The sequence below is a fragment of the Phyllostomus discolor genome, chromosome 10 (genome assembly GCF_004126475.2).
Source record: "Phyllostomus discolor isolate MPI-MPIP mPhyDis1 chromosome 10, mPhyDis1.pri.v3, whole genome shotgun sequence".
NCBI classification, from domain to species: Eukaryota; Metazoa; Chordata; class Mammalia; order Chiroptera; family Phyllostomidae; genus Phyllostomus; species Phyllostomus discolor.
This window is the reverse complement of record NC_040912.2, coordinates 30,477,470-30,503,705: the sequence shown is the minus strand read 5'-3', so window position 1 is coordinate 30,503,705 and position 26,236 is coordinate 30,477,470. Positions and strand designations below refer to the sequence as shown.

The window sequence follows — 26,236 nt, the reverse complement described above, 5'->3', positions numbered from 1 at the left end:
CAGAACACTTTTGTGAATTGAGTGTTTTTCTAAGGCGAGTTATCTCTCTCAGAGTATTTCCAATTCCCCTCCCAATTTTCTACTTCTCAGCCGAGGCATTACTGGAATGTGGGAAAACAATTTTACTGTGCAGAGTATTAGCCTCCTTGCAGCCACTTCCACAAGTCATGTGACAACCAGAGACACGGCCATGCGTTTGCCAGCAACACCCCACACCCAGGGTAGTGCTGCCCCGACTGAGAACCCTGTCAGGGCGAAAGGTGGGCTGTATGTTCCCTGTGCTGTACTTTACATCCCGTGACCATTTTTATAATTAGCAATTTGTATGTATTAACCCCTCCTCCTTTTTCATCCACTCCCCACTCCCTGATCTCCCTCCCATTTGTATGGTGTCCATGCTAGGTACTAGACTCATCAGAGTGATCACTCAGTAAGTTATATAAATGTCTAATCACCATGTTGTACACCTGAACCTAATATAATATTGTATGTCAACTGTCATGAAAAAATTTTAAAGCAGAAATCAATGAAAATAAAACATAAAAAAGATGGATTATATGTGGAGAATGACATTCATATTTATCCAAGAGTATTCTTTTATTAAGACTTAATCTAATGCTTTGGGGGCCATTTCTATAGCCATCACAGAATGAAAGGAATTCTCCTCATCATCCTTAGCCCCAGGTCAGCAGCACAGCGAAGGAATATTCCTGGCTTTTTTAATTTTTAATCTATGCACAAATTCACTGTACGAAAAGCAGGTCTTTCAAAGAGAAGGGTTATCAGTGCCTACTTCCAGGCTCCTCTTCTCATCTCTTGGGTGCAGAATTTCACAAAAATTCATCTCAGAAACAATGAACTAGAAGGAGAAATAGAAACTAACTGAAGCAATGGCTATTACAGTTTGGGGCCTGAATGAGACCTGGAACAGGATATTATAACTGTCATTCTTTGTCAAAACGCAGACCTTTCTCTTTTGGCCTGGATGAAGCCTTTGCCTGGCAGGGTGGTGCTACTTGTTCATGGATCATCCAAGTTCACCGTTAAATTCAATGTTTTCTTCTCAGTCCGCACCACAGCTTTGGAAGAGTACTTTCATACATCTGTGCAGACACCCTGGATTTTCCTCAAACCAGGGTTCTGCAGACAAGTCAGGGATCCTGGTGTTCTCTTTTCCTCGAGCTATGTTCCCCAGATATTACACATGCAGCTCTGAAAATAGTGTTATAGCAAAAACCATTTGACACTTGTAGATGATTCCCTTCTTTTTAAAAAATTATTATGAGAGAGAGAGACATCTATTTATGTAGTTCCACTTATTTATGCATTCATAGGTTGACTCTTGTATGTGCCCTGGCTGGGAACAAACCAGCATCCTTGGCATACTGGGAATATGCTCCAACCACTGAGCAACCTGGCCAGAGCAGAACTGACTCCCTTCCAGTGGCTGAGATGCTACAGGCTATTTCTGAAATGGGTCCTGTCCACAACAAGCCCAGCAAGGATGTGCCTGTAGTTGTAAGCAGAATGCTTTCCTCCTACCCACTGCTATATAAAAAAGTGGAGGCATTTTGTTCACCAGCAGACCACTGGCATCAATAACATCAGGGGCATGGAATGGAGCAGTTTGTCATTCAAAGGAGGAAAAGTAAGTTTATGAGAGAATATCACTTTTTCACTCACCACTGAGGTAAGAGCCATCTGAAAACTGTAGATGCGGGCAAGGCCGAAGTCAGCCAGTTTTATCTGTCCACTGCTGGTCACCAGAATGTTCTGTGGTTTTAGGTCACGATGCACAACTCGGTGAGAATGAAGAAAGTCCAGACCTCGAAGAAGCTGAAACATCATGTCCTAAATAAAACAACAGCAAAAAGTCAATGAATAGTCAAAACAGAGATCCAGCATGCCGAACCCTCAGCACTTAAAGGGCGTGCCTGGCGCAGAGTATTTGCTGAATGAATGAATTTGTCTACCTTCCTGCCTCTCTACTCTTCCATTTTCAGGATCACTACAAAAAATTTTACTCTTGTCCTGTATTTTAATAATGAAAGGACAACTGAAAAATAGTTTCACATGGCATAGGAAATATTCTGGAAGAATATACAGCAAACTGGTGTCAGTGGTTAATGGTGGGGAGAGGAAGTGGGAGGTGGTGAGAAGGGGAATTTTTTACTTCCTATACTTCTATATGGTTTAATACATGATCTCAATAATTAAAATCCAATGAATGATAATATTAATGATAATATTTTATAGCACCAAATATTGAGCAGACACTATGTCAAGTACTGTTCTAAGCACCTTCTGTTTAGTAACTCAATCCATGCCACAGCATTAAGGTAATTAATATCATCACCCTATTTCACAGGTCAAGAAAGAGATACATAGTAGATATATATAATAAGCCCAAAGTAACACCACTAGCAAGAGACAGTTTTGATTCAGGGTTCAGAAAAACTGGATTAAGATCCCCAATGCACTCCTTTATTAGACTAATGATTGAATGACTATATAAAACCAGCTAAGTCATCTAACCTCCTAAGCCTCGGTTTTCCCATCTGTGAAATGGAAAAATACCAAAATCTGTTTTGTAGGATTGCTGTTTATAAAGCACTAATCACGGTAGTAAGCATTCAATAAATGGTAGCTGTTATTGCCATCTTTATAAACCAGCAGAGGGGCATTTAGAAAATAAAGCAGTATCATCACATCTCTTTTTAATTTTAGAACTGATAAAATTGGATACAAGATTTAAAACTCAGAAACAGCATCTGAAAGTATGAACTTAAAATTTAACCATGAAATGATCCTCTGAAATCTGGGGTTAGTAAGATTGACCTACCCCCCAAAATACCAAGAGAATGGTGTGCACAGGGAGGACAGAATTATCTTGTTCGTGTAAGGGTTAGAAAAATGATTGGGCAGCATCATGGGCTTCATAGCTGGGGGTGGGCTGTGAGGATTCACTTGTTCAGCAGCTGGACCACTAACCCTCTCACGGAGAACAGCAAACCGTATTTTGCCATGTATGATGTGCACCCACATTTTTGGCCCGAACTTTCAGGATAAAAATCTTACGTTTTAATTTTTATTTCAAGTATTTATTTATATTTAGATAATTGTGTTTTTTTTGTATTATAAAGGTATTTTAGCATTTACTTTTAAACATACTAAGGGGGTACAAGAAAATTTATGTAACAAATAATTACAAAACACAAGAATAGATGTAAAGGATTTCAGGTACTACCCTTGCATAATGTGCATCCTTATTTTTCCTCAAAAATTTGGGCAAAAAAGTGCATGTTATACACAGCAAAATATGATATTTAGTTCCTCGTTTAAGGTACCAGTTCTTCCTTCAGAGATGGGAGTTTTGTCTTTACATCCAGCTTGTTTAACACTAAAGTCTTAGCATTTCCACTTAGGTACTGGAGAAAACAGTGCATCCTTTTCATAATATTCAGTATTTGATTTAAATGACGTAATGTATGCAAAGGGGTCGTGCAGTTTCTGGCACATGGTCATCATTTAACAAATGACAATCAATGAGGCATCTGATTTCTTGGGGGAGACAGGTCACAAAACTACAAAGAAAAAGTGTCCAGTGCCACAAGGTCAATGAACAGAGTGCTAAGGGTGGGCGTGCGACGACAGAGGTGAACTGGAATCCTTCCTGAGAGCCACCTAAATAGACGCAGCAGCACCCCTCATGGGCGGTCTCACCCTCCGTGGTTTTGGTTATCCACAGTCAACTGCATTCCAAAAATATGAGGCAAAATTTCAAGAAATAAACAATTCCTAAGTTTTAAATGCTCTTCTGAGTAGTGTGATGTCCATCCTACCTGGAACGTGACTCATCCCCTTGTCCAGTATATCCACGTTGCATAACTCTACCTGGCTGTTAGTCCCTTAGTAGCTCTCAAAGCCATTAGAGTGGTTATCAGATGTTGTGTGTGTGTGTGTGTGTGTGTGTGCGTGTGTGTGAGAGAGGGGGGGGGGTGGGTCATGGGAGGGAGGGACGGAGAAGGGGAGAGGAGAGACAGAGGGAGCACATCCACATAACTGTTTTGGTTAAAATTTTATGTATTGATTTCCTTTTTAGAGAAAGAAATATCGAGTTGTTGTTCCACTTCTTTATGCATTCATTAGTTGATTCCCGTATGTGCCCTGATGGGGATCAAACCCACAATCCTGGCGTATCAGGATAATGCTCTAGCCAACTAGAGCTACCCGGCCAGGGCCCATATACCTTTTATTACAGTACACTGTTATCATGTTCCACTTTATTATTAGTTATCCTTGTTAGTCCCTTACTTTATCATAGGTGTGACAGGAAAAAATATAGTATGTACTGGGCTTCACACTCCAGTGGTTTCGGGCATCCGTTGGAGGTCTCATAACATATACCCCATCCTGTGGATAACGGGGGACTACCATCTTCTGAACTGGCAGAGTTACCTTCTAAATGTCCAAAGGTGAAAACTCGGGAGACGACGGTACTGTTGATGACAGTAGTCCCTCAAGACTTAAGAACCACGACAGGTCAAACAAGGATGGATACACACGAATGTGAAAATGAAGCACAGAATGCTATGGACAGCACTCTTCGGCTCTGGCAAGCTAAGTCTATACCGGAAACGTGCGCACACTCGGAAGCACCACGTTTTAAACAGCATGGCTAACCTCAAGTAATGTCATGCTGGCTCACCGTGGTTAGCGCCTTGTACACAAAGTGCCAACCATTTAAAATCGGACAAACAAATCTGTTTGGTTTGTATTTCGGTGTTCAAACAATAAGCAGCAGATGAGCAGAATACAAATTTAAAAATTTGAACTAATTAACAAAGCTCATTTAACTTTATAAAAAGCCTGAACTACAGAGTAAAAAACGTGCAATCCTTTTATTTGTGCATTTATTTACATAGCACATGCTTTATTTTTCTTAATTTAAAACTGGTGCATGCGTAATGCAGAAAATTATAAAACTTAAAAAAAAATCCACAGGAAGGTCAAAAATCACTCAAAATTCTACTCCTCAGAGAATAGGGAACACTTCACTGTTAAAGAATTTTTGTGTGTCTTTCTTGTCTGTTTCAAAAATTACATGTACTGCTATATTTGTGGATATAAACATAATGTGTATTTATATTAGTATAAATTATACAATTCATAAATATATGCTTGTTCCATAGTATATTAAATATATTTACAAATAAAATGGTGATTACTCTGTACATATTATTTTGTGGTTCTTTTACAAACATTTAATAATTTGTTATAAATTTTGCTACTACAACAAAACTTCTGTGAAAACTTTTTTCACACAATATGATTTTTTTAGTGGCTGCATGGTTTCCCTCCCCGCAACATGACATAATCGTTATTTGGTTTTAGTTGTGTTATTTGGAACTTACACTTAGAGTCTAGTTCTCCTTTGTTTAAAGGGGAGAGCAGATGAAAATGCCTTACCGTCACATCTGAGCTGGAGTGAAGCAGTGTGAATCCACAGAACTGCAGTAACTGAGTCCATGTAAATGACATCTATTACTGTACAAAAAGTTAGTGCCGCCTAAGAATTGCCATTCTCCAGATTTTGTTGGGCTGCTTTAAATTTTTTTTTCTGGCTGGCATACTAGGTTTCCTTTGAAACCTATGATATCTAGCCACAATTAGAGTTTGAACTAGTGAGCTTTGAAGTAATGATTTTTTAAAAATCTTGTCAAAAATCTCTTCACCTTTAGTAATTCAGTTGTGAGGTAGGTTGATGAACATAATGGACCTGTGATAAGTATGATTTGAGGACCCTCTGTCATCGTTAACCATCCTTCATTGGAATACCTAATCTCAAAGGGGAAATATACTCAACCATCTCAGGAACTCTAGTTACATTTAAGACACGATCCCAATTCTTGAGAATACGAATAAATAAGCTGTAGCACTACACAAGGACCAAAGAACAGTTTTCCTTTTGAATCACAGGAAGCACTCTGCAGAGACATTTCAAAGGATTCTCTACTTTACGTTTATTATCTGTTGTTAGCTCCTCAATATTATAATTTAAATTAATTTAGATTATAGACTCAAACATTTCACAGTACTCTTATTGACATAATGAAACTACGGATACTGCCAGTTAAGTTAAACACAGGCAAATCCTTTTTATGTTACAATGCACAGTCCTGGAACAAAAGGTCTGAACACCTAGCCATGCTTGACAGTTAATGGTCACTTGGGGCCTCCCTCTGCATCCTTCTGAAAGAGGTGACATGAAAGCATGTTTCAACAGGACATCATCATGGAGTGAAGTCTGACTTCTAGTGACTTTAGCTGGGGTTTGGTCCTTGGCAATTTCCCTAGAAACACTCTGGACTTTCGTCTGAAAACCAGAAATTTTTAAGGCCTTGTAATTGTTTCTTTTAGGTGTTTGGGAACTCTAATCCTCTATTTCTTTAAAAACCAAACAAGCAAAATGAAAACTTTCTAATGGGAAAAGTTTTATTATTGGGTTTTTTTTCCAACTACAAAAGAGTATAAGTAGGTCCAAAAGACACTAAAACACCCAATTTATTCCACACAGTAAATCACGGAACAAACAGCTTTCAACAGACAATTTCAGACTTTTGGATGTATCTACTGAATTAAAGTAACATATTCACATCCTCAAAGTTTTATCAACAAAAATGCACATCAATAGTTTATCTACTAAAACTTTAAAATGAGATATAAACAACTTGTAGACAAAGATAATTTTTCCCTCCTTAAAATGTGTAAACCATAGTCTTTTCAAGTTTATTATCCAAGTTTCAACAGAACTGTCTTCACAATGATTTGTTGTTTCCTATGAAGGTTTCTGACTTCGTGTGTTTCCTATGGAGAGTACCAGAGGGGTCTACAGTTTAAAACAGATCACACATAAAGGTTTTTTACACTGAACTGATAACATGTTGACTTCTGGTAGGGGCTGTATTTGTAGGAACAGAAGTGAAAAAGCACATGAACCTATATGTAAGGGGTGACAATAAAGTCATACAAAAAGTAGAAGATTACTGACAATACTGAAGGCTAGTCCCAGGATCTTTTCAGTTTTTATATTTCTGATTTTATATATGTATTTTATTTATATACATATAAATAAAAATCTCATGTTTTAGTTGCAAATACACATAACATAAAACTTAACATCTTAATCATTTTAAGCGCACAGGTTGGTACTAAGTATATTCACACTGTTGTCCAATCTCTAGAATGTTTCCATCTTGCAGAACTTAAATTTATACCCATTTAGCATCTCCCTATGTCTTCCTCCCTGCCCAGACCCTGGCCACCACATTTCTGCTTTTAGTTATCTATCTGACTTCTCTAGATACCTCCTATACTGTATTCATGTATTTTTGTGGCTTGCTTATTACACTTAGCATAATCCCCTCAAGGTTCATCCACATGGTAGCATATGTCAGAATTTCCTTCCTTTTTTAGGCTGAATAATATTCCATTGCATGTATACACTGCATTTTGCTTGTCCATTCATCTGTTGATGGACACCTTCTACCTTTTGGCTATTATAAATAATGCTGCTATGAGCATGGGCGTACAAGCATGTCTTTGCGACCCTTCTTTGAATTCTTTTGGATACGTATACCCACAAGTGGAATGGCTGGATCTAGTCCCAGGATCTTTTGAAATCACTGCTGTCCTGTAAAATGTGGTACAATATTTACTACAAAAGCAATGAAGTTATGAATCTCGAAGCCATGATAAGGTCCTGGCCGGTCAGTGAAGTGGACGCTGGTGCTCACTCCTTTCCCTTGTGCTCTCAGGGAGAATCTGCCGCAAGGTTACAGCAGCAAGCTGACTGAACAACACACACCTTTTACTCTAGGTCAGAACCGACAGGAGCTCCTATGCTTTCGCCGATCGATCCACCAATAATAAGAACGGGATGCAAAAACTACTGTATAACCAGGTTTTCCTCCTTTCTCACTTTGGTCCTCAGGAGTACCCAAACACTGCTTCATCCAAAATCACAAAGGGCAATACAAATTCTGACGAAGTGAAAGGAGGGTTAAAGTAGGTTCTTTAAAACTTCAGGTCACTTGGAAACTTCAAAGCAAGCAATAAATGGAAGGACCTGGAGACACCTGTGAGCTCTGTTCCAAAGCAGAACAGCCAGGCTGTACCACAGAACCAGTTAGTACAGCACAGTGCATTGGGGGGGGGGGGGAGCACTGGGGGCAGGGGAGGGTGGTGATTGAGCAAGGTGTCACCACATTGCCTTGGGGCTCTTCAGCAGAAACAAATGCAAGGCCTCTAACTGCAAGCACTGGCTTTCTATTTTTACTGCTCCTAGGCAACTAGATAAAAGCATAATAAATGTGGCTTTGTGTATAGACTTTATTAATAAAATATGTATTCTGAAGAGAGAATGAAAAGGACTCATTCCTGGAAGTTATGATAATGCTGAGTAAGTAAAGAATCAGTCTCAATTACCTCGAAATAAGAACGATTGATTTTCACCAATCCTGGAAATGCTGTTGGTGTTTCAGGAACAATGCAATGACTAAATGGACAGTATGGAAGGAGAAATCATTACCTCACCATGATGGCTATTACTAACTCACAGTGGAAAGTCATTAGGAACTGAAACTACAAGTATGCAATGTTAAGTATAACTTCTTCAGAGCAGGATATAACAATCAGCATTTCATAAATAAGAAAATGCAAAGTATAAGTTGCCTAGGTTGTTGGCTAATGGCCCAAATAGTTTCTGTTCTATAAACATTGTTTTGTAATCCTTTTAAAAACATTTAATAACGAGGACTGTCTGGAATAAGTCCAGCCATTGTTAGTATAACGCAAACGGTTTGCGTGACATCGATATAACCTGGCAGCAGAGGAGAGTGGACTGGAATGTTCATGTGTAAACAACGATGTTGTCATTGCACTAGTCAGTGGGGGCGGTAGACGCCATTGAGTGTACTGTGTGGATGTTGCATTCAAAATGACTGAGTGAGTAAAGCAACGACTATGCCTCCAATTTTGTGTTAAGCTTGAACATTCCTCCACAGAAACTACTTTGATGATTCAGAAGGCTGCAGCTATGGGCAACTGGTGATTGGCAGCTTCAACTCTGCAACGTGCCCGCTCACGCATCATGTCTCATGCAGTTTTTGGCAAAACACCAAATCACCCAGGTGACTCAGACCCCCTACAGCACACATTCAGTGCCTTGTGACTTCTGGCTTTTCCCCAAACTAAAACCACCTTTGAAAGGAAGAGATTTCAGATCATCACTGAGATTCAGGAAAATACAATGGGGCAGCTGATGGCAACTGGGAGAACTGTGTGAGGTCCCAAGGTGCCTACTGGGAAGGGGAATGAGGCATCATAGTCCTATGTACAATGTTTCTTGTATCTTCTATCTTCTTCAATAAATATCTCTATTTTTCATATTACATGGCTGGACAGATGTTTGTATACTGTGGATATTTCCCCATTTCAACACATATTCTTTGTAACATAAAAATTTTAAAAACATTATGCTTTATAATGGCTGCATTTGGACAAAATATGTTCTCATCTTTCCCTATTTTCCCTTTCAATTTCCTCTTCTGAGAATGTTCCCCGCACTACACACTTCCCCCCTCTTCAAATGAGGTAATGTATTAGAGAAGTTGGTTTTACACAAAGTGGAATGTATTATCATTTTCCTCCTATAGTAGAATAGACACTGTTGGTTGTCAGAGATGAAGGACTGGTCCAAGGCAATCACATTTCCATTTGCTAGGAATTGATGTAGGGATGGATGGACATGAGACCCAGTGCTGGCCAGTGAGATGTATGGGCAAGTCTGCTAGAGAGTTCTGTAAGTACAGTTTTCTTTTACAAGAGGATCACAGTAATAAACTACCATGTACTTCCTCCTCACCTCGATGAATCTTATACTAAATGCTACTGCTTGAGGGCATGAGTATGCTGCCGTAGCAACCATCTTGAAACATAAAGAGAGACAGCATCTGCACACATGAACTGCCACGTGTAATTAAAAACCAGAGTCTGGATCTTTGATGACATCAGTGAATAGCTGACTCCACTTTGGGGCTGCCCACCTCTGGCCTTGTAGTTACATCAACAATAATGCCCTCATTTAAAGCTGTTTTGCTGTTCGTTAAGTGTTCTGTAACTTGCAGTTGAAATGTATCCTAACAAATCTAGCGTAACTAAAATAATATTCAATAAAATCTGTTAAGCCAACTACCTTTCATTTATAGCCCTCGCCCCCTGCCCTCACAGGGAATGTACTAACATTCCCTTCTTGTTGCCTATCCTCCCTTCCAGGGGGTTACCTTTTCTCTCTGAGACCTGTATACCTCCTTCCGTTAATGCTCACAATATCCCCTTCTTCCTCGCTATCATTTGCTGTCAGTCCTCCAGACTCCTCAGGGACCCTGGCTCATCCTCTCCAGCCCACTCTCACATCTTCCTGCATGGTTTCAATGTCCCTGGGATGCGCTAGGCGCACCTTAGCTTCCGAGAACTTTGACTTCTTTAACCTCATCCATTTTTTGCCATCTACTCCCATGGCTAAAGTCAGGCATGTGTTATTACTCACCTCTGATCTATTTTTTAATTAAAAAAATTTTGAGTTACTTTAATTACATTCATTTGAATATCAAAATACCACTTAAATTTACATAAGCTTATTAGACAGCATGATTAGTTAAATTTGGAGAGCCACTTATTCACGCCTCACACACCAGCTCTGCCAGTTACCTCACCTCTCTTGTTGCCTGGTCATTCTACCTTGTCCTTTATGCAAAACTTAATCCTCAATTAGCTACACGACTCTCTTTCTCGGCTGTTATACCTGTGTTGTAGAAAGCTGTTTTGGGGGAAGAAACAATCACGTATGTGTTCATTATCAAGTGAGTCTCCGACCCTGACTGACTCAGTGAGACCAGGTAGTCCTACAGGTCCCTAGTCAACCCTCTGGCTGTCTTTGTAGGCCATTCTACATTTCTACTGGTGTCCCTTCCTTATCCTCTCCCTTCCTTCTCTTAGCACACTAGTATGCACTCCACCTCAGACAGAAACAGACCATCAAGGGAAAGCTATTAACTGCCTGTGCTCCACCTATAAATGTATAAGCATTGGCATTTACCCCTCTCCCTGTCTCCTGGTAGGAAAGGATAGGCAGTATTCTTCTTCTTCCTATGTTCTGGATTGCATTCACTCTATTTCTTCAACCAACCTCGCTCTCCTAACCACTCCCCTTCTGCACTGTATCTGGGATTTTTGGTCCCTGTCTACTAGTCCCTGACCAGGACACAACCCAGGCAACCCCCTTCCTTTCTCAGCCAGTGGTCTTTACACAGCAGTGCAGTTTCTCATTCCTCATGCACATTACATCACCGCAGTGGATGGAGATGCAGCAGCTCCTACAAGATCACCAATCACTACTTGCTTGACTCAACCATGACTCAAGGGGTGTTCCACTCCTAACTTAACCTTGCTGGGGCATTTCACACTGGATCCCTTCCTCTTCTTCATTGTTCTCCAATGAAAAGATCTTCTATGATTCTGATTAGAAATGTCACATAGATACTGTTAAATTTTAAAAAATCAGAATATGAGGACAAGAAAGGAAATAAATACCACCCACAATTCTTCCATCCAGAGGTAACTATGAATAACATACTAGTGTACCCTTCCATAATTTTTCTATACATATACACTCACACAGATAGTTATTTTCTGTTTTTATAAATGGAATGCTAGTGTACATAATTTTATAATGGCTTTGTTCACATCACAATATATCCTGAATCACTTGCAGGTCAATAAATACAGATCTATTGCTCAATTTTTTAATGGATGTATGCTATTATTCTTTACATGTTATCTTTAGCCAACGGTTTTACACATTTATTAAATTACCCTTTTTTTAGACAAAACATTTTTAGCACATAAACAATGATATATATCTAAAGCCTCATGTGAAAATTTCAAGTATAAATAAGGTATAGAAATTAATACATGCAACTTAGATACTTGTATTAGTATTAAAGAAATAATTTTAATACTCTGAGAATAGAATATTAAGTCTGACAATAGAGAAAACACAACCAAATGTTATATTTAAGCAAGACATTTCAAAAGAAATGTTACCAAATCTCTCACTTTTTAAGTCATGTTCTAAATTATTTGAATGTTTCTGGACTTCGACTTGTTCAGCTCTGTTTAGGTGCCTCTCTTCTTTACTACTCAAATATTTAGAATATGCTTTAATATGTGTTAGGGCAAGTTTCCTCTTTCCATTCATTATAAAACATTCCTGGGTATTCTTACATGTTATTCTACACTGATATTCCTGGATATTCTACACTGATTTTAAGTTCATTTTATTGAGTTCCTATATCTTCCCCAAAGTCCCTTTAGCATTTTCACTGGTTTTTAAGATTAATCTGGGGAAAACGGACACTTTTACAATGTGAACTCTTTCCTTTTTACAGCTTGGTGTGGTTCTTTCTCTATCAAGTCTTCTTCTGGGTCCCTCAGCAAAGTTTTGCCATTTTTGTCCCATACAATTCCTACACCGGTGAAGCCCCCACATGAATGAGCCAGGTCCTCATCTTTCCTGACAAGTACTCCTTACAGTTTCCCCACTGATCTCATTCCTCAAATCCATTCTTAATACTCTGGCTAGTCCGATCTTTTTAACATGCAAACCCAATCCTATCATATCATTCTCATGCCCGACTGCACTCAGACAAAGCCCACCTCGCTCTCTGGCCACACCTCCTGGAACTGCTGAGGGCTTCTGCCATCTTTCCTCACTCACTGCCCTGTGGCCCCATCTTCTGAGAGTGGAGTCTGCTCTAATCACTCTTGCTCCAGATACACTAGACTTTCAGCATACTGTATTAGCAGGTGCCAATAAACATGAATGACTTTTCATAGTGAAGTGAACACCAAACTCAATTGGAAAATGACCGTGAAATCTAAAAAAGCTGTTAGCTTAAAGGAATTCATTGACTCTTCCCAAGGAGGAATACATCAACAGGTGATAAAACTCCAGGGGAATCAGAAAAAGTAGGTCTGGAGTAGGGAATAAGGACCAAAGAGGCATGGTATATACATCAGTATCCCTACCTATGAGCCATTGAAACATCTTCATATGTGTTAAGAACTTTTGGTTCATTATTTCAGAAATATAACACTTCTATGCCTATAATGAACACTGAAGTATGGAATAAAAATAGTGAAGGGGGTTTCCTTTCTACTTTCCCACCCCTATTCAGGATTTTTAGAAACTTGCCCACCAAAAGATGTGGATTTTAGCATGTTGTTCCACAGGTAGGATTATGACTATGAGCAAGTCACTTAGCCTCTTTCATCGCCAGGAGAAGTATTCTATAGATCAAATCACTTTGCCCAAGTCATTACTTGATACAGAATTGGACCACTGGTTAAATCTCCTAAACAATACTTGAATTTCATATTGTCACATCAGTGTTTCTCAAAGTGTGGTCTCTTAATCTGGTACTATTGACTAAGCTCCATTCTGCCTTAACCACTAGCCAACTGTCTAACCAAGTCCCAACCTTCCTGGGCCTCCGTTTTTTATTTATAAAGATCAGAATACATCCTGCCTGCCGCCTTCATAAGACTACACAGAGAACTGGGATATTAGATTATTTTATATTATACATTTGATGTTTTTTAACCACCAAGTGCTAGTAAGCTAGATTGCAAATTCTCTGAGGAATAGGAATATGGTGCATTTAATAGTCTCCATGGAATCCAGCAAGGCACCTCAATGCAGACATGTCTGTTGACTTTACATGATTTGATAAATCACTCAAGAGTTTGTAGAAAGACTTTAAGATGATGTATAATGATTTCAGCTTTTGGCTCGGTGCACAGGAGTTATATGGAGCATCCTCACTAATTGAACCGATTCCTGAGTTGTTAGTGAAAAAACCCACAATCCTTCGTTGTGGTTTATTGGTTATTCACTAAGAATTTATTGAATGCTTGCCAAATGGAGGCACAAGACAGTAAGAAAGAAATTCCTCTTGGAAATGTATATAACTTAAGTGAACTACCTGCACGTGAGATGTCAATTTACAGGTTTGAGAGCAGTATGACTTAAAAGAAAGAGCACGAATTTAGAGCTAAAAGCATTGGATCTGAATTTCTGCTTACAGATTACATAATTTAAAGCAGGTTACTTGCAACCTTCCTGGACCTTTATTTTCACATGTATAAAAATAGCAATAACCTCAAAAAGAATATTTAATAATAATTATATATTTTAATAATATGGGATATTAAATAGGATGTTAAATATTTAAGTACTTTATATAGTGTAAAGTACATGCACAGAATGAATTTCTACCATTAATACAAAAGAATTATGAAGCCCCTACTATTTGTAAGGCTTTGTGCCAGGCGATATCACACACAAACACCTGATGGCAGGGTCCCAGGGATCTTCGATTTTCATGGAGAGAGAAGACCTAAATATGCACCTATGCACTTCAAGTAAGGTTTTGGCAAGACCCCCAATGGCACAGAATAATGTCATGCTGGCATACAGCACCAAGTAAGCATGGAGGAGAAGCACATCCAAGCCCATCTTGCTGGTGGGCGACTATTAGGTTTGGTTGAGGCTTAGAGGAGAGCAAGTGCTTAGGTATTTGGGGACCAGGAACAGCTCCTGAAGAGGGCACACTGCTAAATGGGGCTATGCTGCAAAGGGCTTTATTGCTGGGCTGGTGCAGGGAGCTTAAAGCACCTTACCTTGTTGTCAATGGGAAGCCAGTGAAAAACGTGTAAAAGAATGGCATGTAAGCATTGATATTTTAGCATATAGCATGGATGGGAGGCACTGTCAGGAGGCTATTATTCTACTCTGGGCATAAGGCAGTAAAGGTCTGAACTAGAAATGTTAAAAAGGGAAAGCTAGGGGAAGGGCAATTTGAGAGACAAGCATAGTATGTTAATATTTATTTTCACAGGTCAATTTCAATGGGACATGTTTGGGTGCATTGGGATGATGTTCCACCCACTGAGAAACCCAGCCAGGGCTATTAATGGGACATCTTTTGAAGGCTCTATTACACCTTCAGGTTTCTCACTGGGTGACTTTAGGCCTGTTATTTAACCTCCCCTCCCCTAGCATCTAGCTTTAGTTTCCTCATCTGTAAAACATGGGTCAGAAAACATTCTCCTGCAGGGTGGTTATAAGGACTAAAAACAATGTGGGAACCTCCCAGTTTGGGTAACAGGTTTAGAACTGGTGCCACCAAATCAAGACCCACCATTAGCAATGGCATCTAGCAATACTCCAGTAAGTTCAGATCTAGCTAGTGTTCTCTAGTTAGTACACCGATAGCCTCCGATCTTCCCAAACAATCATTATTAAGACCAACAAATGCAACTGTGATCATATTAGAGGATATAATCTTTTCTTAATTTTGAAAGCCTACATATTGCTAGGAATAGAAGGTAAAGATTTTAGGTACAGAATGTCCTTAGAAATCATCTTTTATTATTCACTGTATGTATGATGTCTCTTTTTGAAAATAACCCAACTTTCTAAGGTGGCTTGAAGTTACTTCTTCCCTATTCTTGAACTGATTTCTCTGTGGGGCTTCCAACTATTGAGGTCCCCTCAAACTGTCCCATAGGTATCTTCATGGGGTAACAACAGTGCACTATAAAAACTGTAACAAATTTTTACTGAACATACAAATTCAGAAGCTACTATTGAGTAGGAAAAAGCATTATTAATAAGCTTTCTTACATAATTAACGTTGGTTGCTTTCCCCGCTTAACAAATAGGAGCTAGAATTTGTGATATTATTTCCTCATGTTATCCATTAATGCTGAATTGTGTGCATTCCAATACAGAGAGGGGGAGAGGGCCAGATGAAGACTCTGAAAAGAACACTTAGCTTCATTTGGTCAAAAAATCGTCTTTACAAGGCTTTTTATTATAGGTCATAAAACACTGCTTACCACAATGTACCTCTTCCTTAAAGACGCAAAGAAATCCTTGCAGTGCTGAGAAGCTGAAAACAACACAGAGTATTCGTGCCTCCCTCCCATAAACACATCTGTGCCTATTATCTGTTTTGGGTACAGCTGCATGCACAGCTGTTTATGGGGGCCTTAGAAGAGGCAGCATTTCAACATTTTTTCTTTCGTGTTGTTGCAAGAACTGAATTTTTAAGCTGAAGCTTGTTAGGAGGGAGGCAGCAAATGTATCTCCAGGGGGAGGAGGACCATATGCTCCTCACTAATAACTTCTTCAGTCTACAGGGAGAAGAGGCTCTGGGTGGTCACATCTAGTCAGGAAAAGCATGCAGGCCAAGAGAAAAGGGGGTCTTTAGGCTAAGTGGAACTGAAGAGCTGTGCACCAAGGCAAAAATGAGAAATAGGTTAAGAATCTAATGACTATCTTACAAAGAATTCAGCAAGGTAACATTAAAATTGGCACTACTGTACGAACTGTCCGGCCCTGGCAGTGTAGTTCAACTGGTTGGAGCATTGTCCTGATACACCAAGGTTGTGGGTTTGATCACTGGTCAGGGTACAAACAAGAATCAACCAATGAATGCATAAATAAGTGGAATAACAAATAGATGTCTCTCTCTCTTCCTTACCTCTCTCTTTCCTTCTAAAATCAATCAGTAAGTAAAAATTAAACTAGGAATTATCCAGGGAAAGATGGGCAATGCTCTTAGTCTTAAGAACATCCAGTCATTCCTGGGACTGGCTGTTGTCTCAAACACGTCCCTCTTGCCTTCAAATCTTTTCCTGGCTCACCTAAAACTCCCAGTCAGCTTTCTGGATCATTTTTTTTTTCAGGCATCACAAAATCAACCTCCATTTTGCCTTACAAGGATCTTCCGAAGTTTCATCTTAGTAGCTACCTGCCCACCCCTGCCCCTACAATTACCATTGCTAGGGGAAATCACCACACATAGTTGCTGATTTCATCTGGGCTTTCGGTATTATTTTTGGGGGGGAGGGTCTCTGGTAAGCTCCCTTTTCTGTTTGTCCACAATGGTAACCACAAACATTCACCATTTGTTTGTGTTCCCAATCATGTGTCTCAGAAACATCTTAAACTCTGAATTCTGCCTTCACCTCCTCACCTCCTTCATTCATAGCTCCCACCATGATTTAGTCATAATCTGAGGCATCCCAAGTCACAGTGGCAGATGGGACTGCTCTTGAGTTTCAGACCTGCAAACTTCAATGCTTCCTGCTCATGTTTTCTAGAATACTCCATAGCAACTGTAGTCCCAATATGTCCCAAAATAACAACAGTTTCTTCATCCTCACCAAAATTTATTCCTCAACCTGTATTCCTCACTTTGCATAATGGTATCACCACGCACACCAGTGATTGTTCCAGAAACCTCACATCTCCACAGTCCTTGTCACGTCACCAGGATCTCTTCCCTGGATGACTGCAGTCGTGTTCCAATACAGATGGCTGCTGCCTTTAGAGTTAAGCACACTTCATCTTTTCTCCACAGTGCTGGCTAAATGACATTCCTAAAATGTAAATCTGAATCATACAGAAGTCCCTTCCTGTTCACTCTAAGACAAAGGTAGAACTTAGTGGGCTACCTGAAAGCACTTAAATGTCTGATTACCTAATTGGTCTTATTTCTGGCTGTTTCTATGCTCCAAATGTGACATGTTCTATTCTATCTTTGTCCCTTTGCAATGCTATGCCCCATGCCTAGAATGGTACCCCACTACTCTGCTCCCAACTTGCACATCTTGTCTATCTGGCTCTTCCCAATTTACTTTAAGTAGACCTTGGCCAAGTCCCAGGCCATTCTCACACCCACAAGATAAGCCAGGTGCTCCCCTTCTACATCTCTCAACACTCTTAGTAACAGTTCTGCCCCATTACTGATGTGACTTCATTGTAACCGTGAAGCCCACCCCCACCAGATGAGAGCCCTTTAACCCTGAAGAGGAGACTGGAAGTGGGGGTGGGGTGAGAAAAATAGAGGAGCATCCTAGACGTTTTATAGACATTAGTTTTTCCTCAGGCACTTCACATATATGATTTCATTTCTCACAGCAACCCCTTGAGTGAATTCATATTTGTTCGTTCTGAATTTGTGTCACGGGCCAGTTCTGTGGCAGGCTCTGGTTTCATGGAGCTGACAGTGAGGGAGGAGGCTGGTTCTGTGAGGTCAAGTAAGGTGCCTACCATGCAAATCAGCCTCACCTGCCCAGGTGCTTCAGCTGCTCACGCCTCAGGCCTCAGTGAATAAGTATAAAGGAAATGGACGAACAATGTTCTAAAAATATGCTATGACCGAGCAATTCCACTCCTAGGATTTCATCCTAGAAACCAACAGCACAGGTTTTAAGTCAGTACAATAAGGATCCATGCTATTTTGTTTGAAAGATTAAAAAAACAAAACAAAACAAAAAATGATAACACCAAAAATGCTCACCAATACAGGAATACTTAAATTATGATGAGTCTACAATGTAATATCAGGCAGCCATTAGGAAGGACCTGAGTAATTCTAATATAGAACCGAAATAAACCAACAGCGAAAGGATAAGCCTTAGAGGAAATACGTGCGGCTGGTAAAAGTGTATGCATTTACGTACAGGGGTGGGCAAAAGAAGGTTTAGAGCTGTGGGACTGTGAAACACAGTTAATAAAGCTATTGTAATAATCATAGCCTGTATGTCTTTTCCATATGAACCAATGTAAATGTACTTTTGCCCACCCCTGTTTCTGTGGATATCTCTACATCAGCATAGCAAGGTAAAATACAGCACACTCAGTTAAGTTTGAATTTCAGATAAATAAAAAATATTTTTTTTCATACAAGTATGCCCCACATATTGCATGGGACATATTTAAACTAAAAAAGTACTTGTTGTTTCCCTGAAATTCAAATTAACTGAACGTCTTTACTTTATCTGCTGAATCTGGCAGCCCTACCTGAATACATATAAAAAATGTTTGGAAGGAGATTAGCTACAGTGAAAGGTTATTATCTCTGTATGTGGGGGTAGGAAGGAGGGACAAAAGGAAGAAATTTCTCTTGTTCTTTTTTTATGTCAAGTGTTTAAAGTGGTAGCTTGTAGGTGACCTTTACTTTTGTTGTGTTCTCCTGGAATAGCCAGTTAAAATTTTAAGTTGGTAGCCAGCAATCTTTTGAAAATGTAAAATGCAATAATTCTATGATTCTGTAAGATGAGAAAAATCCTACAAGGATCAGTTAAAAAATACTCCACAGAAACAGAAAGAGGAAAGCTTCAGAATTTCCTAAGAAATGATACATCATTTCAAAAATGATATTAACAGTGTTGTTTATGTCTTCAATGGATTACAGCTGCTTAAAAATTATAAGTACAACTTATTCAGGTATTGTTTTTAATCTCCAATCTTGACACAGATCCTACAGAACAGGTGGCTTATTAAATTTTACACCTTTAATATGTTAAGTAAAAGTTAGAGAGGGAATTCTGAAAGACAATGAAATAATCCATTTTAGGGGAGAGGCAATGATATAAATAACTCTGGTTGTTTTTAGACTCTTACTTAGCTTAACTATTGAAATATGAGGTCTGTCCATAAGGTATCCAGCCCTATACTATGAAAAATAAACATTTATTGATGAAGATACAAGAAACATTGTACACAGGACAAGAACGCCTCAGTCCCTTCAAAGGTGGCACCTCGGGACCTCACACAGTTCTCCCAATTGCCGTCAGCTTCCCCATCATATTTTCCTGAATCTCACTGATAGCCTGAAATCTCTTCCATTTCAAAGGTGATTTTAGTTTTGGGAAAATCCAGAAGTTGCAGGGCACCAAATGTGGGCTGTAGCTGGGCTGAGTCACCTGGGTGATTTGCTGTTTCTCCAAAAAACTGCATGAGACATGATGCATGAGTGGGCGCATTGTCATGATGAAGCTGTCAATCACCATTTGCCCATAGCTGTGGCCTTGTGAATCATGTGAATATTTTCTGCACAGGAATGTTCAAGCTTAACGCAAAATTTGAGGCAGATTCGTTGCTCTACCCACTCAGTCACTTTGAATAGCTACACAGTACACATGCTCATTCAACAGTGTCTACTGCCCCCACTAAGTACAGCGAAGTCATCATTGTTCATGCATGTGCATTCCAGTCTACTCTCCTTGCTACCAGGTTACAGCGAAGCCGCATGAAACCATTCTCATTATATTAACAACAGCTAGACTTTTTTCCAAACAGACCTCATATTTTAAAATGAAAGCTAAATGAACAATCCCAAATCAGAATAATCCCAAATTTTCTTTAGAGTGAGAGTCAAAAGCATGAAAGTTTGCAGGCAAACCAATGTAAAAACCTGAGTTGCACCTATCACCAAAAAACATTATCTTGCTTGACTATTCCAATCCCTCCTTCTTTTCTCCTGTTTGTTGGAATCAACATACACAGTCTTTCAAAATGGTTTCTGAAATTTTTCATCAGGCTGTGAGCAGGCAATTGTTTCACACTGATTCTAGGGTCATCTCAGACTGTCAGACAGGATGCTTGTTGATTTGCCAAGTGATACCAGGCCTGCTAGTGCTGGTGTTTCCTTAATAGCTTATACTTGAATGTAGTTTGCTTTTTAAAAATATACTTTTGTAGTACATTTAAGGAGGATATGATTTATCCCTACCCCCACATACACATTAGACTATGTATTTATAAAGCTAAGAGACAGCTGAAAGTTTTTCTTCCTTAAAGTTTAAAAACCCCTTTTCCTTTCTGGCATCGTATTTTAAGCATTTTTTTTTTTGTAAAATGGAAATATGCACAATAGAAATTGAAAGTTTTTAACATTTAAAAGCCCATGAGGTTTCACTACCTGTCACATATACTTAGTTTGTAGTTAAAAATATTTTACTGAAGACTTAAAAATACCAGTATAGAATGTTAGAATTCCATATCCTCAGCTGTCCAAATAGACTAAGAAGGCGTTAGGGAAATGTTTTGCCTCAATGTTATTTCTATGTATTTTTAAGGTGCTTGGATATGAGAGGTCCAGGTGATAATAAAATCATGTCTGATGCTCTGAGTGAAGAGAGGAGTAGGATCCCATTTGCATTCCTACACACTGGGAGAAGATTTTAGCACTGCATATATCTGAGAAATGACATGCCTACATATTTAAAATCAATGAGAAAAAGACACACACCAAATGTTTAAAAATGGTGAAAGATGTAAACAGGAACTTCACAAAAGAGGAAATCTAAATGTCCAGGTGCTTACTGTTATCAGTCATCACAAACTTGAAAATTAACAGTGTAACAAGATACCATTGTGATGGTTAGACAACTTCAAGTCTTCAAGGAAGGTTCACAAGCCAGCACTCAATCTACTGAGCCACACTAGCCAGGGCTGAATTCTTGTTTCTTCATTCTGTTCTAGTTGAATGTTTATTTCTTCTTTCTACTCCAAATCATTGATTTGAGTCCTGGTTTCCTTCCCATCATTGTTGGTTCCCTGTCTATTTTTCTTTATTTCACTTTTTGTAGCCTTCACTTTTTCCTCTATTTTGCGACCATACTCAACCATTTCTGTGAGCATCCAGATTACCAGTGTTTTGAACTGTGCATCTGATAGGTTGGTATCTCTTTATTGCTTAGTTCTATTTTTGGAGTTTTGATCTGTTCTTTCATTTGGGCTGTATTTCTTTGTCTCGGTGCACCTGTTAAGTTGTAAGGGCAGACACTTAGATATTCACCAGGGCAGGACAACCCTCTTTGCCATGCTGTGGCGCTGTCTGTGGGAGAGGGGTCCAAGAGGGGACAATGCTGGTTGCTCTGCTCTCAGCCAGCTTTCAGTCACTTCCCCTGCTAACCACAAACAAATTGGGCCCTTCTGGTGCTGATTTCCAGGTGAGTGGGTTTGTGTGTGTTCTAGGACCTTGTGGGTCTGTCCAATGGAGTCTCCTGTGAGGCTGGGAGTTTCTCCCACTGCTGCTACCCCCACAGGTTTTTACAGCTAGAGGTTTTTTGAGGCTTTCTTTTCCTGAGCTGGAGCCCTGGGTTGTGTGGTCTGTCTTGTTCCCCAGTGGCTCTTCCTGCTTTAACTGCCTGCTAATGTGGGACCGCCTGGTCCTCCAGCAGCTGCCTTGCTGGCCTCCTTTCCACCCCTCCTACCAGTCTGAATGTTTCCTCTTTAACTCCTTGGTTATCGGACTTCCATACAGTTTGATTTTCTGGTTATTCTGGCAGTTCTGGTTATTTTTTGTTTTTAAATTTGTTGTCCTTCTTTTGGTTGTGCAAGGAAACAAAGTGTATCTACCTACACCTCCATCTTGGTTGGAAGTCCCCCCAAGAATTTCTTCACACTCATAGTTCTTCTCTTTCACATCACTTTTACACTCTGTTCTCAATGGCTCAATGTCTCAATTGTGTGTTCCCACACAATTTTGTTCTCTGTATGAGTAAGAGCATTGACAGTTGAGCAACTGAGCTTCACTGTCACCTCTAGGATTGTCATCCATGTCATTGACTAATTCCACAAGTTCTCAAGCACATATGCAGTCAGTAACAACTTGATCATGACTGGAGCCTTCTAATAATGACTGTAAAATGCAATCCAAAATGGGCATCTTAGAACTGATGATATGTAGTATTGTACTTTCCTTCTTTGAACCTCAGTTTCCTCCTTAATGAAATATACTTATCCTCATAGGATTGTTGTAAAGATTAAATTAGAAATGGTTCAAGGCAGCACATCATACAATAGTTTGAAAGTGATTCTCCATGAGAAATTTTAAAATGTGGCTTCATTATTTCTAAGAACCCACATTACTGATAAGTCAGTTGCTTTTTTACTTTGGAAAATTATATTACATATTATCCATTCATATTACAATTCATCCATTCAGTTATCTACTAAACATTTACTGAGTGGTCCATAGCTAAAGAATATGGTGGGCACTCAGCTAAATGCTAGAGACCCTAAATTAGGGTCTTTCTCAAGACCCTATAAGACTTTCTCAATAAAAATCTTGCATAGCTATATTCTTTAATCTACCAGCTCAGCAATCCTATCTGACATGAAAATGAGACTAGACTGATAGGTATTCTAACCTTACAAAGAGGTACCTACTTAAATCACTTTGTTGTATAATTCTTCCAGATTTGGTTTAGTAAATTATATGAAATATCCATGTACTTCAGAGAACTGGAACCGTGCTATCCTCGGTTCTAAAATTGCCTCTTTTTCCCTTTTGCTCACTCAACACTTTGCTTTAAAGGTAATTTCTTATAGAGCCACATCATTCTTTGTAATTGTCACACACAATTATTTCGCACAGTTTCACAGTCTATTTGGCCATGCACCCACTGATGAACCCTTAGGTTATTTCCTTCTTTTCCCCATTATAATTAATGTTACAACAACCTTTCTTAGTCATACCTCCTTTTGCACTAGTACCAGGGTTTAGTAAAAATGCTTGGTTACTGAATATGTGCAGTTTTAATTTGAATACATACTATCCAATTGCCTCCAAAATGCTATACCAATTTATAGTCCCATCAACAGTACATGAGACTATCCATTTCTTAGTAGTCTCACTAATACCTGAGATTATCAAACTTTCTTTTTTGCTTGCCCCAATTTGATGGGAGAAATATTTCCAACTGTTTTACTTTTTTTTCTCTAATTAAACTGAACTTTGGGTAGCTTTTTGTTTTTATTAACCAGTTATTTTTTCACATGCTCACAACTCATGCAGTATCAATCTTGCTGGATTGTATTTTGTAGAGTCCATTTCTTTTCCTGTCTAAAAAAAGAAAACCTTTTCCATTTCCAGTATTTTAAAAAAGATTTTATTTATTTATTTTTAGAGAGGGAAGGGAGGAAGAAAGAGAGAGAGAGAAACATCAATGTGCAGTTGCTGGGGGCCGTGGCCTGCAACCCAGGCATGTGCCCTGACTGGGAATCGAACCTGCGATGCTTTGGTTTGCAGCCCGACCTCAATCCACTGAGCTACACCAGCCAGGGCCATTTCCAGTATTTTGGCGCTCCTCCTAGATTCCACGAATCCTCAAAGGTTACCTGGGACTCAGCTGTTGCAGCCAAGAATTCACTTACATTTCAAAATTGTCTTTTCTTAGAAAAGACTACCTTTAATTCTGAATGTGACCTGCAAGACCCAACCCAATAGTTTGCAGTATAAGTTTTGGAGTGGAAAGTATGAGTATGATCTAGTTACCATATGAGGCTCTAATTGTCTAAAGTAGTAAATGATGTAAGAACGTTCTCTGTGGCATCTTCTTCTTACTTTCCTTGTTGCCCTTCACAATTTGTCTTAAAACTTTCAAAGCAAAACCACAGTTGGCTAAATTTGAAAAATTGAAATCCTTAGATTTTACTACTTTATGAAATCTAAAATTCTGGAACCAACCTTGAAGTACTAATTCTGAAGAAAAGAAAGATAAAAGTCAAATAAACCAAATGACATAAACGGAAGTCTTTTTCTCCCCTCTCCTCTTTCTTAAAGGAATCTTAGTTGTCTAAAGGCAATTATGCTGGCTTATTTAAGACAAGTTTTCCTTTCTTCAACATAAAGTTCTCAGATATAATTTCTCATTCCAGGACACATTCAACAAGACAAAAGTAAATAATCAACTTCTTCTCTAAACTAACAATTACTCTCTACTTACCTATCTCTGCCTCTTCCTTACTAAGGACATCGAGTAACCAAGTCCTGTCAAGGCTTCCTTCACAATTTCTCAGTTCTTTCTGTTTAACCACCACTGCTACCCTTCTAGCAAAGACCCTGATTTGCTCATTCCCAAATCACTGGAGCAACCTCTTTGACTGATCTTCTGTTGTAATCTCGCCTAAATGAGCACATCAGCATCAGATGAACCAGTGTAAAACACTACAATGATAATAAATGTCAGCTACCCACCCAGAGTCTGCCATTGTGCCCCAGTACTCACACGATCCAGTCCCTTTCTCTCCTGTTTAACTAATTCCTTGTCCTCATCCATCTGATGTACCCAGATAAATGTTTTCTTTTCCCAAGTGGAAATTGACAACTCTTGAGCTAGACTCCCCAATCCTGGCTTTCTTTGGTTTGTGTCACTCATGTTTTAGAGTAACATCTTAAAGGTACTACACAATTGCCACTTTCTCCACGAAGTCAGTCCTTATTTTTCCTGCCCTGAATTTCTGTAACTCCCTCATTTTAACACTTACATTGCATCTGTCATATACTGCCTCATGTGGTGGCTATTTCTCTATATTTTAGTTTTCCTTTCTAGATTTCAAAATACATAGCTACTTTAAATATAACTAAATATAAAAATATAGAGATTTTAAAATATATTATGTGTATATAATATGTTCAAGTTATTAGTATAGTGTCCTGAACATTCTGCTATACAAGGATTTATAGAATAAATTAGATACAAAACCAGAATGTATTTCTTTGCTGGGTAGGCTTTCTTGTTCCCATTTAAAGCATGCTGATAAAAGTTGATGCATTTTAGTACATCTAATATTAGAATATTTTAAAACTTAACATTTCAGCTTGATCAGCTGCCACCAGGAAAATATGACTACCAATTTAGGGAAAATGCACAGATGTTAAATATATTATATTATTCTCAGGACTTCCACTTTTTAGGTGTTCCAGTACACAATGGAAAACTCTTAAAATCAATTACCTAAACTTATGATGGCATATTGTGTGTTCTATACTTAGAAATTTCAGAGCCAAAAATTTATAGGATTTGACTTTCCTGAGAATCTCAAGATTTTTTATAATAATTGTGATATCACAAAAAAGAGATGTAAGGAAATGCAAAAAAGCATTCTATAGTCAACAAAGGCCTATACCAGAAGGAAGAGAGGCCTGTACGGATACCAAATAGATCAACTGAGTTTGGTGGGTCATTAACACCACCATGCATTATTGATTACTTGATATCATCGTAGACAATTTTGATAAGCATCTGTCATCACCAGTCAGACCTTGGTGTAGTACTGCAACTGGTCTGGGTCTCCGCATGTAAAAAGTACAGAATAACTAGAAAGCACACAGGAGAATAATCATCACCCTTTATATCATCAGAATGCCAAATGTTTATAAAATATTGTATACTTTTTAACTCATTTGATTTGCAGCTTTTAACCTTATTTTACAGATAAGGAAACTGAGGCTCAGATAATTTAAGT

General features: G+C 38.9%; 1 protein-coding gene across 1 annotated transcript in view; it reads right to left on the bottom strand.

Moving 5' to 3' along the window:
* Positions 1 to 26,236, bottom strand: part of CDK6 (cyclin dependent kinase 6) — a 165,012-nt gene that overhangs the window by 113,131 nt on the left and 25,645 nt on the right. The window contains exon 3 of the mRNA XM_036010266.1: positions 1,684 to 1,851. Within this exon, the coding sequence (XP_035866159.1) occupies positions 1,684 to 1,851 (168 nt within the window). The remainder of the gene's footprint in view (positions 1 to 1,683; positions 1,852 to 26,236) is intronic.